Source organism: Erithacus rubecula (assembly GCF_903797595.1).
Source record: "Erithacus rubecula genome assembly, chromosome: 13".
Lineage (NCBI taxonomy): Eukaryota > Metazoa > Chordata > Aves > Passeriformes > Muscicapidae > Erithacus > Erithacus rubecula.
This window is the reverse complement of record NC_136665.1, coordinates 1,623,823-1,638,361: the sequence shown is the minus strand read 5'-3', so window position 1 is coordinate 1,638,361 and position 14,539 is coordinate 1,623,823. Positions and strand designations below refer to the sequence as shown.

General features: G+C 43.2%; 2 protein-coding genes across 15 annotated transcripts in view; one reads left to right on the top strand and one right to left on the bottom strand.

Annotated features, from left to right (window-relative positions):
- Positions 1-14,539, top strand: part of LOC306807311 (uncharacterized protein) — a 1,031,843-nt gene that overhangs the window by 185,630 nt on the left and 831,674 nt on the right. The gene's annotated exons all lie outside the window — the stretch shown is intronic.
- IQSEC1 (IQ motif and Sec7 domain ArfGEF 1) overlaps positions 1-14,539 on the bottom strand; it is a 261,481-nt gene that overhangs the window by 42,759 nt on the left and 204,183 nt on the right. For 2 of the 14 annotated variants that reach the window (XM_079317381.1, XM_079317374.1), the window contains exon 1: positions 9,204-9,368. The exons of the other annotated variants lie outside the window; for them this stretch is intronic. In XM_079317381.1, the coding sequence (XP_079173507.1) occupies positions 9,204-9,268 (65 nt within the window). In that variant the 5' untranslated portion in view covers positions 9,269-9,368. Of the gene's footprint in view, positions 1-9,203; positions 9,369-14,539 lie in introns of those variants that run through there. 14 annotated transcript variants of the gene reach the window in all.

Genomic DNA, 14,539 nt, shown 5'->3' with positions numbered 1-14,539 from the left:
TCATTGCAAGAAAAATCCAGACACCATTTGCATGTGTCTCAGAAGCAAACCCTAACAAAGCAGTCACTTATTCTGTAATATTCTGTGGTGAGAGTGCCAATAACGGCAGGCTGAGTCAAAGAGTCTGAGAGCCACTGAGGGAGGGCAGATCTCCACAGACAGGCAGGTACCCCTGAGTGCCCTGCAAACCTGCAGCTGCTCCCTGCTCCAAGCCCTGATTCTGAAATGAACCCACCACCCCAGCACCCATCCCCGGGACACTGCCGAGCTGTAATTCTCACTAAGTAACCCCATAAAAGGCAGTAACAACAATGCTCTTTGAAAAAGGGCATTTTGACCCACACTCAGATGCCAGCAGCAGAGAGCAGGGAGTGAAAGCTGAGAGGTTATTTTCTCCCCACTGAAGCAGAATGCAGGATTGAATGCATGGTCTCTTCTGACAAGGAGATGGACAGCAGTGAGACACAAATAGAGTGAAATAACAACCCACCCATTTTAGGCAATAACACTTAACAACAGGGTTAAGAACTAAGAATATCCCTTTGGGAAGAGCTTACTTGAGACTATCTTCAGTTTCCAAGGAGCACAAGGAAGGTTAAGCAGCTCTCAGATCACCTTTATCAAACAGTGGCAGCATACTGGCCACCAGACACAGGAACATACAGAAGGATCCAGCCAACCAACCCTCCCCAGCACATCCAATGCCCCCTGAACCCCCTGCTAATGGCAAGGCTGTATTTTACTGCCATTGTTTAGCAAAAGTAGCAAGGGGACTGGCAGCACCAATGGAACCTGGGTACAGCTTACAAATGTTCACTTCTATCTCAGGTAAATCCAGCCAGCGTCACTTGCTGCCAATCTGAGTTAATCATCACCCAGCATATGTTTATTCAGCAACAACTCTTTAAAAAATGGGTATTATTAAAAGATTACTATGGCGTGATAATTTGAGGCTTGTGGCTCAAATCTGCCCAAGTTTTAGAATTTTTAAAGGTTTTTTATGGCCAGTTCTTCTTTTCAATGTGTAAGCATAAAACACATTAACATTAGCAAATGTCCTGTATTCTTCAAAAGTATGCTTTGTTTCTTACATGGACTAAAGCTAACAATTTTAATGTAACTGTGGTATCTGTGGGATGGATCACTTAACAAAATCTGTGAAGGTCTGCCTCCCACTGCAGACTTTGTCCTGTCCCTGCTATGTAAACTTTTACACAATATGATAGGCTTGAAAAATTTGCAGAGTTTCTCAATGCAGCTGTAGTAGAATTTGACCTCAACTATTTCCAATTTCTTTAGATGCCCCATTCAGCAGCAGAAAGCCTCTTAATTTAGCAAACCCATACTATATATGACATGTACTGAAGATAGCAAGATAATAGCACACATTCTACTGTCAGACACTGCTAAGTTGAAAAAGGAAGATTTAGTGTCTGCAGCTGAAAAACTCTGATTTGCATGCACAGCTGAAGCAGCATTTCATACAATGCAAGAATCCTTGGTGTCCTGGGCCAGCCATCCTCCTCTTTCACCTCTTCAGCTGTTGTGTCAAGCCCATCTCAGGAAGGGGTGAGAGAATGGCACTGCAGCTGAGAAATCAGCTTGCTGGCAATCAGGTTCTGTCAGAGACAAACACTGATTTCCTCTTCCCAGTCAGGTCTTGGGGGATAAAACTCTTCTTTCCCCTCTTATATTCCATATATGATAGAAACATGAACTACTTTGAAGATGCTTAACAAAACCCTGTTAAATGAGTCAATGTTTCAGGCCCGGAAATTTCATACCTAGAACAAAACTATCTCATCTTAGATCAGATATACCTGATAAAGCCTGTCACTTGACTCATTTTACAGTTTTGACCCTGCACTATATGAAATGCTTATAAGTATGACACAGTCCAGACAGCTAGGAACAACTTTTGAGCAGAGCAGTCTTTCCCAGTATGTCTGTTAGGGAATTTAAGAATCATCATAAACAAAGAGCATGCAGAGGGTCCATGCAGCAGAAATGACAAAACCATCTTTCTTGTACTGGACACTGCACTAAGTAAAGTCTCAGAGCACTAACAACTGTGCTTATTTAGACCATATTTTAACTTCTGTAGCAAATGAATGTTGTACAAAAGGACCTATTTAGAACAACCAAAGGATTTAATTTCAACTACTTATAATACATTGTTATTATCTAATGAGCTGTGCTTTCAAACAATGTCACTGATGAATATAAGATACTTTGCTGTCTCTAGGATTTAAGAAATAGTTGGCCAAAATTATCTCCTTTTAAAATTAGAAAGGGACTGTTCAACTTCCAGTGGCTGATTGACTTCCCTCTGTAGTTACAGATAAAACTCTCAAAATTACAGAGTAACTTACTTTCAAAAGCCAAGCCAAAAGGAGGATGGGCTGTCACAAGTCCGGTCAGAGAAACCTCTCACTGATCTAACTGGAAGTATATATAATATAAAATCATTTTAATCACTGCACAAACCTCCACTTTGACTGCTAACTTTGCTGTGCCAAGTAAAAAAAAAAGAACAACCCAAAAAGAGAATGAAACCCTGCCAGTTTTTTCTATGGGAAAACAATGTAATTTTGAAATGTCGAAGTGCCAATGGGCATGGGAAACTCTCAGCAGGTAGGAAAGAGAAGGATGAGAGCACGACACTTGTTCCTGCTCCCAGTGAAGCTCAGGGTGTTGTTAACGAGCCAGTGGGAGCAGGAACTGGCCTTGAGCACTGTGCACACACTGGGAGAGGGATGTTGTAAGTCACTGGAGCAGGAGCACTGCTCACCTCTCTGTAATCACAGGCATCCTCATAAAAGGGAGATTTTATCCTCTGCTGCACACCCAAGGTTTATATCAGAGCGTACAGAACATAGTGTTTAAAGAAACCAAGGAATAGGAGATTTTTTTGTTGGAAGTGTGGGGCTTGGTGGAAAAGACACTGTTGTAGATGATGCTTAGATTCAAGGCAATGTGTTCAAACACAGAAGGTGTTTGCAGATATACTCAGACACTACACATAAATCTTCACTCTTGTAGAAACGGGACCTCAAAAGATTGCTCATAACCTCTAAACCAGCTAAAGAGCTGACAGATGCTTTTTCTCATTCACAAATTTCCTTCCTTTTACATTTCCTCCACATTATGCTGAGTCTATACATTTTACAGTTCTTTCTCTGTCAGAGAGGAATTAAGTGTAGGCTTTCAATAGAACTTCTGACTCACCTCACTGATGACAATAAAAGAGTAACACAGATAGCAATTCCTGCCTTGGGAATCTTTTACTGCATACACAGAGAAGAGGAGCAGTTTCTGGGCTGTGCAGGGCATGTTGCAGCTTCCTTTGGGTGCAGCACAGCTGCCCAGCACTGCTGGCTCCCAGAACCACCCACAATCAGCACTGCCTTTTGCTTAGAGCTTGACTTGAGGATCTCTGTGGGTCCCTCCCAGTTCAGGAATATTCTGTGACAGTGTCTGTGATGGGGATGCAGCTTGGCTTAGCTGGGGCTGCACATGAGGCTGCTCAACTGCACCAGAATGTGAATCTGAAACACACAGCTTGGGTAACCCCTGGTTATCTATGGGCTCTTCACCACAGCAAAGTTCACACATCTTTCCACAATGGAAAAGTGTCTTTTAGGAAAGGAGGGCAGAAGCCCAGTTCCTGAAAACAAGGCTCACCATTTTGTGAAATGAAAATGTGATATTGTGCAAAGGCAGATTTTGATAATCTCAACCAAAGATTGAGAAATGATCTTGTGTAACATGCTGCACTGTGGTAGGAAAACCTGGAATACTTTTCTTCTATGCTAACCTAATAAAAAATACCTTAATCACTTTTTAATAACAAAAAAGGAAAACAAGTTTGCATCATGTTGTCATCATTTGGGACAAGTTCCATTAAGTCCAAGTAATCCTCTGTTCTCTCTCACTTCACAAGTGATGAGAGTAATGACTAGTATTAACAAGTAATGACTAGTATTCACAAGTAATGACTAGTATTTACAGGAATCTATCAGTTGCAAGGTCCCATTCTTTCAAATCTAAGAGTTTTAAAATCAGCTCCTTCTTGAAACCAGTTTCTACTATATGCTCAACATCACTGGTGTCTTCTAAGCAAGACTCACAGAGTAAAATACAAGAAAACATAAACAAAAATAATGAACTTCCTTTCATGAATCCAAGAACAGCTGAGATTATCTAACATTTAACACCTTGTGAGAAGGTGACTTTGAAGCATGAGAATCACCCTAGACACCTCTAGAACAGAAATTCAACACTCAGTTCACAGCACATTACAATAATGAAGAAGCACACAGAAAGAAAAATAAAGATAGTTTTATTCCTGATTGAGAACACAGAGTGATATTAGATTGAGAGAAAACCTATTCTTAGGCTGCAACACATCAAGAGGTCAAGGATTTCTGCAGGCCTGTTCTCTGTACTCAGATCCCTGGGAACTGCAGCTGGATCAGGAACATCCCCATCTCCTCTGAAGGATGACTTCCTGAGCACAACCCCAAAGAAAGAGGGAAACCCTGTCTCTGGTACTATCTTTAAAGGCAGGACAGCTTCCAGCTAAATCATCCATTCCTGCCCATGGAGGCACCCTTGGAATTCTGTGCAGGCACTGACACGGCCTGTCCCAGCCTGACCATGACAACTGAAGGATCTCTCCTATAACCATTCCTACTCCAGGTACTAAAAAGCATCACTGCACTTGAGTTACATCCAGTTCAGGGTCCAGCTGCCACAACTCTCTGTGTGATCTGAGATGGAGCTGGGTCCATTCTGCCATAAAGGTGGGGAGTGAAAATTGAATTAAAAACAAACTGAATGCTCCTGTAGTGCAGAGTCAGGCTGGCTGCAAACATTCCCTGTGACAGAAAACCCAGCAGCTTTGCATCCCTGCTGCCTTTGCCCTGTGTGAGGATGACTGGAAAGGTCATGGATATACTAACAAACAGAAGGATTTGGTTTTCTTTTTCTGTGTTCATGACACATCCAGCCTTGTTAATCTGGTGAGCTTTAGGGGTGACTGGAATTTTTTGGCCTAAATAATGCGAGTATCCCTCAAAACAAGCTTAGGATTCTTTTTCTATGGCCATGCCCTGCATGTAGCCACTGATGTGAATGGAAGTCAAATCATAGCTGTGGCATTTTGTTTGTGCTTGCACAGCAGAAGGCAACTGGAAATTGTGTCCTTTGTTTATAAGCACAAGTTTAACTGGGATGACACTGAACTACTGAAAGAATCTGATTAACAGATATAAAACATCAATTTCCTGCAGCAAAGGCTATCAAAGCCATCATTCTAATTTTCTGTTTCTCTCACAAGGACTAAATGGTTTGATTTTTTTAATCATACCAAAGCTTGTCTTTTTCACTTTATTTTTATTAAAGACATCTCTACAATTATTTCATGAGAACGATTCTAGTCTTTTGTCTATTGTAAGGAAGCAAAAGGATTTATTTAGCTAAATTTGCATTCCCCTTTAACGTAATACTGGGGCTTTGTGCTACAGTGGATTAAAGCAGCATCTGTTCTTCTCTGGAAACCTGGAGTCAAATCACAGCAGTGCAGTGAAGTTGCCATCTCTGTCTGTACCCTAAATGGAACCTAAATAAAATTCAAATGGATTCCCAGAAGACACAAAAAGGGCTATGTAAGTAATTTTTTTTATTAATACGTCTTGCTGAGAAAGTCCATGATCAGTAACTGGTTTTGCATAACAAAGATGTATGAATTAAACAAAACCTGTATTTACATAATTTTTGATATAAAATGGCAATATACAAGATACTAAAAGTGAACTTTTAGCCCTATACACAGGGCTGATTCTGCTCTTGTAACTACAGAGCCTTCCGAGGCAACAGAAATAAAGCAGCAAGCTCAGGAATATGAATTTGGCTTGTGGCCCATACCCTGTTTAAATACAAATGACATCTAAACAAAGCACAGTTCACAAAAGAAATGCACCAACACGCTTTCCCCCCTAACTCATGAGCCACCTCCTCATAATTCCAGTTGCTCTGTGGATCAGGCAGTGTCTGGGTTAGGGGCACATCCTCAGAAATTTAATGTAACAAACACAGCAATCAGGGCTCCACCTTGGTTACAGTTTCTGAGGTCTCCTGCAGTTATGTTATTAAATAAACATAAAAAGAAATAATTTATTGGCAGCTGTTGTGATTAAAACATGCCTGACTCTGAAATTAATGATAAAATTACCATCAGGTCTCACAAAGAATAACCATGTAAATGCTGAAGGAGCAAAAAACCTGCATCCTGAAAGACCTTTATGTATGATGGTAAATCCTTGCAATGAAAAGGTATAACAATCCAGACTCAGACTGTGGTGCTTCACAATTTTTTTAGAAAATTCAATATTTAAAAATACAGTGCCTTAAACACTCCTTTTCACCTCTCAGAATCCTGCAGCAACTGGAAGCCTCATGGCTCACTCAGAAAGCAACTCCTCACTTCCAGCACTTGTGTCCCAAGGTTTTGCTGAGCTTTGAACATCAAGGAACACAACTGAAGTATGTGAGCAGCTGTCTAACACCTACAGGTAATGTCCAGGAGTGCTGGCATCCACCACCAGAGCACTGGCTACCTCTAAGCCAGATTTGTTTATTCCTCTCCTTCTCACTGGTGTTCAGGGCAGGCACAGTTTGCAGGCATTGTTTGATAATCACAATCAAGTGTGCTAATCAGCTACACCATGATGAGATTTGCCTCTTCACAGAGTTGGAGCCTTGAATGAACATCTTTAGACTCCAGGGGAAAGACCATCAGTGTAAAGGTAAACTGCTGTTTCACAGGAGCTGTTCCACCCAAAGTCCCTGCACTGCTCCTGAGGCCCTCCAAGATATGAAACAATCCCAGCCTCTAAGCTGTGTAAAAGTATTCTCTTCATGAAGACCCAGGATTGGGAGAAACACTTTCTACAGCCATATGAACAGATTCTCTTGAAAGATTTTACACTTTCCAAACATGAAATGATCACAGGGTGAGAAAACCCATGTAAGGCCATGAAATCCTAAGAAATAACTTCCCATTTTTTCAGAGGAACACCCTGCAAATCACTGGTGAAGGCAGAGAAGGTCTCCTTGCCCAGCAGGCACTCCCTGGATCCAGTCCCTGCGACCTTCCAACACAAGACTCTAACAGGAACAACAAATCAGAGTTACTGTTCAACTTGGTATTTGCACTTTTCAGGAGAAAAACTGAATCCTTGGGTTTCCTTGCCTGAAAGCTGCAAATTATGCCATGAAACTGAACTGCAGGTTGTTTATTAACTGCACCAGGATTCCCAGAGGGATTCTAAAGGGGCAAAGAAACTGAATGCTGTTGATACACGGAGCACTATGGTTTTCACTGGGTAGCTCCAGATCTTGGATGAGAATGAATTATTTCAGATTAGTAGAAATAGGAAAATTAAAGGATGACAGATGACTTCACATGGGAAAACCAAACACTGAGCTTCTATTAAACCAGGAGAAAAAATGCCCAGCTGACTACTTTGTACCAGTACTCTCAATATCTTTCAGGAACTAGAACAGGACATCTCAACAGGAAAACCAAACCTGGTACAAAAGTAGAAGTAAAATGGAAAATGGGTCATTTTATTTAGCATGGCTAGAGTTCTCCCAAAGCACTCGACAGATGTAATGAATTCTGTGATTATATGAAGGATATCTGCCACAAGAATAGACACAATTAAATACAACCACTCAAACTAAGTACTCAGCAATTCCTCTTTTAGCACATCAGGCAGAATAATCACGTTTAACTGAAAGGAAGTGCAGAGCAATGTACAAATGGAGGAAAAAAGTCTGAAACAATGATGAATAACAAAATGTTACTGTGTAACAGGCAAATCTGTCACTAAAGTAACTGTTATGAATTATGTTTTTAGCAAGCCAGGCAATGGTAACATCACTTATGCAAACATTACCAACTCCACACAGGAAACTTACATTATTCCCTTCTTTAAGGGTAAAAAATGGCCTGAAGGATCATTAAATGTGTGACTAAACTATACTGTGAAACACTTTTCTTTATCAAAAAACATTCTGCCTTTCTTTTCTAGAAAAGCAACTGTTGCATTCATACATAGTTACACTGAATCCAGTCACTTCCTCCTTTTATATTTTTCCACACATGCCCACGCCCAATTTAAGATGTTTTCTATCTTTAGCTAATTGAATATTCCTTTAACAGTCGAATACCTCAGCGTTTGGCTGAATTACTTGGTGGAATAAGCTTCCACAATACATCAGAGAGAAACTCATTCTGCAAGTGCACTGCAAGTGCAGGATAACTTTTTTAGTTAATCATAAATCCACACAAAGCATCACACTAGAGAAAAGCTCGTCTGTGCATGGAGTTTTCAGGCAGCTCATGAACAGAGTTCTGTGTTGCTGTACTTTTGACAGGCATTATTTTGGTAGTTAACAAGATCATTACAATAGGGACTGTATGTCTTAACATGACAAATCCCACTGTTTCTCCTGCGTCAGTAATTCAAGTATGTGCACTTTAAAGGCCTTTGAACTAAACTTCTTTTTTCTTGTATCTTACTTTCTGGCTGAGGGCACGAGTGGCAAATGTTGATTTACCTCTCGGAGCGTGACACACCTTCCCATGGACAAGGCCAGGTCTCGGGCCAGCTCCGGACACCGGGAACAGCCTGTACCGGAGCTCTGCAGTAAACTCACACTGCTTTGACACAAATCATGTGATTCCTTGCTCTCTCTCGAAAAACAGTGTGTACACACGGGTGTCTGGAGCGGCACACGCCAGGTCAGCTCACAGCCTGCTGCCACAGCTCCCGGGTTATGGCTCTGCCTGTCACCCGCAGCCAGCGCACATCATTTAACCCTCGGCTCCTGCAGGGCAGACAGAGCCTCCGCCTGTCCCCGCTCCCGAGCCGGGACACGGGGAACGAGCTCCCGATCTCTCGATCTCCGTGCCGGAGACACCCCGGGCACAGCGGGGGTGACCCCAGGGACAACCCCCAGGGACAGCGGGGGCGATCCAGGGAATAACGCCCAGAGACAACCCCCAGGGACAAAAGGACGGTCCCAGCGCCAGCAGGACCCCCCATCCCATCCTCCCGCACCGCCCCACAGCGAGCCCGGGCAGCGGCGGCGCGGAGCCCTTTGTGCCACCCCCGCACCCCTCGGCACCTCACCAGCTGTCCAGCTCCAGCTCCAGCAGCGACTGGGTCCGCTCCGAGCTGCAGTGCAGGCACCACATGGCCGGGCCGGAGTGTCAGGCGGGGAGCTCCGCGCCACCATAGCCGCCCCTCGGGCCGCCCCGCCCCGCGCCCGCTCCCCTCAGCCGGCGGCGGCGGGGCAGGGAAGCGGGCAGAGCGCACGCGTGGAGGGCGGGATTCCCGGGAAAAGTGCGGCTGCCAGGGCTCCCCTCACGCCAGCGGCCCTCACACCCCTCACCGTGCCCGGGGGTCTCTCGAGCCGGGCTCCCGCCCTCACACCCCTCACCGTGCCCGGTGTCTCTCAGGCCGGGCTCCTGCCCTCACACCCCTCACCGTGCCCGGGGGTCTCTCAGGCCGGGCTCCCGCCCTCACACCCCTCACCGTGCCCGGGGGTCTCTCGGGCCTGGCTCCCGCCCTCACACCCTTCACACCCCTCACCGTGCCCGGAGCCCGGCCCGAGACGCCCCAGGCCCCCCGACAACAAAACAGCAACACCCTCCCCACAGCTTTATACCCTATAATAATAACACAACAAAGCTCCGCTGGCCCATCTCTGTAGTTTGGGGAAACTTTAGTCAGGAACTGAAAATGATGCTCAGGCGAGCCGGGTGCAAGGAGGAGCACGGCGCAAAGCTGTGCATATGACATATCTCCTATTGATACATCCCATGAGGGCTAATCCTGTCTTTCAGAATCGAAGCAACTTTAGTTAAACCCCCCTTAAACATTTGGATGGAGCGTGCGTTTTGCATAGTTTCCTAAGGAAGTGTTAGGCATAGATTCCAACAAGCCCGGGTTTAACTAGCTTTCAGTGAAACTAGCTTTAAGGAAGGACACACCTACACCGGCTGTTTTCATAGGAATGTCAGCGCAAGACTCTAACCAGAGACTATTTACACTGCAATGCCTGCTTTCAACATCTAATGGTTATTCAGACAGCCTCTTCCCCGCAGAAAGTCTGGGATCCAAACAGCCCCATGTTTTTCTGGTCCTGACTCAATGCCTCCTGCATCAAGCTTCGTCTCTACTTGTAAACAGAGACAAATCCAAAGCAGACACAAGCAGTTCCCAAAAGTTAACTTCTCCTTTGGAAATCAGTTTCCGTTTAGGAACCAAGGGCAGACAGTTTTAGCGTGGGCTGTCAAGGAGACATACTGGAAAGGGTGGCTGGAAAGCTCTGACCTCAAAAGCAGTCACAGAATTTTTCTAAAGAATGTGCTTTTCTGAAGCCACTTCAAACACAATCTTCCTTCTACAGATACGATCACACTAGATCAGCAAATAACCAAGCAATACGAACACATCCCATTCCAAACACTGCGTGGATAATTGTTACAGATGGCTTTCCCCCCATCAATGTCAAGCATCCAGAATTCCCAATTTAGTTTCGACCATTCTGGTACAAAGTTTTTTGTTAGATCACTTCTTGCTTGAATATGTCATTAAAATTTAAAGTAGAGATTAAATGCCCAAATCATCCACACATTTAAGATCTCGCATGTATTCCAACACGAGGAATTAAACACAGAAAAACAAATTCTTCCTGCACTACGCAGACAACATTGTGGTTTCTGAGTCGAGGCAGCCTGTTGCAGTTATTTTTGGTGGGATTTTTTGTGAATGCTTCAACATTCCAAAACCATTTTAATTCAACCATAATCAATAGTGTACATTAAATGTTCCCTCAGGTAACAGTAACTGGAATCCCCACTGCACAAGCCACTCTGTCTCAGGTGGTGATTTAGCAGAGATCCTCGAGTCTGTGACTTCTTAGAACAATTTTTGGTGGCAAACAGTTAAGTTTCTTTGCTATCCTGATGGCAGAGGTGCTGAACACACAGAGCTGAAGTTTCAGGCCCCAGAAGACAGGGGCAGGAGAGGTTCTTCTGCCAGCACAGAGCCAAACATTGGCTTCTATAACATTTATCGATCTGTACTTTGCATAGGAAGCTTTGGCAGAACCAGTAGGATGTATATTCTCTGTTGTCCTCCTGTTGCTATTTTGACACCTAACTAGCATTAGAACTGCCACTAAGATATTGTATAAATATGTAGAGCAGTGTAAGGAGGTCAAAAAGTAACTTTTCATGTCCTACTATCCTTATTTCTGGCAATTTGTTGGAGCACAACTTACAGCACAACACAAAGTGATCTTTGCTCCGTTAGATCAACTTGACTTAAGCAAAAATGAAGGAACTGGGAAATCTCTCTGAAGAGGAAGTAAACAAAGATTTTAAAGCCTGATTTTACACTCTCCAGACCAGCCCAGAAGTTTGAGGGAAATAATTGTGAAGTGAGTGGGTTGGCTGACCACAGGAAGAGCTTATTGTGACAAGCAGCTCACTCACTGCAGCTGCTGCTTCATTCACTTTGGACCACTGCCGTTTCCAGCCAGTTGCCCAACAAACAGCACTTTCAAACTACAATAATATCTCTGCAGTGAAAGACTCCCTCAGACCATTCAACCCTCCCTGCTAAAGCTAACCCTGTTTTATTTCTAATACAGAAATATAATTAAACCTTAGATTAAACGCAGCACTGAAATTTTGGTTTATCCAGTAATTTACATAAATCACTGCTATTTAATGTGTTAATGGCTAAAACAAAGTTTATAAACCCCCAGAGTGCAACAAACTCAATTTGTAATTATGAGCACGCAGCAATTTGTACAATATACCATCTAAATCTACAGTAATTATGACCCTGCTTAAAGGGTAATTCCCAACTTAATCACATTTAATACACCAAGATCTGAAAAGGCTGAAAAATAAGCATTTGTCTTGCATTTTGCTTGAATAAAAGCAAAGGGTTACACATGCAAAAAAAACCCAGAAGAAACTGTAGGGAGTAATTTTCTTCCTGCAGAGTATAAATACAGCCATGCAGCATTGTACAATAAATTGCATCTACAGGTCAAAATACCTGTTATTCCTCTCACAGTGGGATTTGGGGGGATATTAATGAAAAAAAATATGCTAAGCCATGTGGATCCTCCACTTCCTGCCTCCCACGGTGAATTCTGTTTTTCATACCTGTACACCTAATGTAAACCAAGTATTCAATAAAAAAGATTGGGATAGATCAGTTTCAAGGATGTACAGCACAACCCTCCTTCACTTTATTCTCTTTTGGTGCATAGGGAGAATTATCAGTGAACAGTAACCATACGAAGTTTCAAAATGTTCCCACATGACCTGCAATTGCATGGGAATTCTCAAGTATGCCAGGGAATTGTTCAAAAGATAACATGCTCCTGTGCTCATCCCAGTTTTGTGTCCCCCCCAAAGTGGATTTATCTTCTCTCATACACATTTCTGCATTTTCCATGGCTCTGTTCTAGATTATTTCATTGTTAAATGCCAATACACAAAAATCAGCATAAAAATAATAACTACAACTTCAGTTCATTTTTAAAACTGAACTTATAAAGCCTTTAAACAAACATCTGGGAAAAGGCTTTATGCTGTCAGTTGCTATGGAGTAGGCAAAACAATGAATCTTTGTAGTCTTTTTTGCTCTCCAAAGAATAAATCCAAGTATTTTTAAGGCAAGAAAATCTTCCCTGATTTCAGGGGTTTGGAGACCCAAAGTGGTACTTTTCACCCATTTATCTCAAAGCCCCTCACCTTTACAAAACCTAAACAAGATTATTGCTGTGTGAAAGATGGGAATACTGAAGCATAAAGATTATGAACCATAACAGAGGAAAATTAAGAGTAACTTCTCTCAGTGGCCTTGCAGATCAATGGGAGTACTAAAAGTGAAACAGATCTATCTACATGTTCTGCTGCTTCATCCCCTCCCACAAAAGGAGAAGCTGCACTCTACAGAGGGAGGAAAGATCAGTGTGTGTTGTTGGCCCTCAAAAGAAACCTTGCCAAAGAAAGGCTGTCCAGCAGCCTCTCCATACTCTGGCTAGAAGATTTGGGTAAGAACAGCAATTTTGGAACAAAAAAGGGAATTCCACACAATAACAAGGTTTGAAAATGCAAAGATACACTGATTTACCAAGGCTGAAGCATACAAACCAGGCAACCCTACAAACCACAGCAAGTTATGAAACCCAAGGCTGAAGCATACAAACCAGGCAACCCTACAAACCACAGCAAGTTATGAAACAAATATACAAAATCTCAGCACTGAGAAAAACAATGCTTGAAGAGGCTTAGACTGCAGTCAAACCATTAGACCAGAGCCAGGATTCCTGACTGAAAATTCCCTGCTGTCACTACTCTGACCTGGTTTTGTCCCTCAGAGTCAGCAGTTGATCCTACAAACCCTCACTTGTGCTAGAAGCTATTGTGAACTGCATTAGTGGTGCACTATAACACTGCCTCACTATGCACATCCACAGCAACAACTCTGGGGAAAGTAATATTAGGCAGAGCTTTTGTGAACACAATTTAGGTTTGTCTCTGACAGCTCTGAAATGCTGCTCACGCCGCTTCTGAGCTGATGTGTTCATCCTCTGGCCCTGCCTCTGCTCCCCATCATGCAGCTTTCAGCAAGGCACAGTTTTGGTTTTCCACAAAATTAATCACTCACTAGATAACTATATTTTGCTATCAAGAGATTTAGAATTTCTCAACAGATTCACAGGCACACAGGTTTGTTGTTTTTTTTTTTTTTTTTTGTACAAATACCAAATACCTCTCTTTGAAAAGAATTTAGCAGAAGCCCCTTTCTGCAGCTGTCACTGTTGCTGCCACTCACCCTAGCAGTGAAACGATACCTGAGGAGCAGAAGCTGCAAGAAAGGTCAGTCAGCACAGTGGTGGTTCTTCAAGAGGAAACATTTCCTTTTCATAAATCCATGAATGGAAGGATGCTGGACGCTTGGAAATCCCCCAAAGGCAGTATAGGGGCTGACCAGGAGCCAGAGAACCCCCTTAGAAAGAAGTTCATCTGGAAGCCACAAAAGCCACTCTCTTCACCAGAAATCGTTGGTAGAGTGAAAGGGAAAGGGAAATCTCTAATCTGAATTCATGGGGCAATAAAGGCAGGACTCTGTACCAGGAACACAAGGTGACTGCAATAATAACTCTGCTGATACCATTATATGTATAAAACTCCTTTCCGAGTGAAATATGTACAAGGGTGGCTGCTTTATTCTCCTCACATGGAGTGGCACCTTCTCTGTGGAATCCAGAGTTACCACAGCCCAGGGCACACTTAAACATTTGCAGCACCAGGTCACTGGATTCCTGTGGCTGTGTTTGATGCTACTGCTGAGCAAGGGTGGTGGGCACTGAGCCTGTGGGGGTCAGGATGGAGAAACTCAGGATGTAAGGAGCATATCCTGAAACCAGCAGA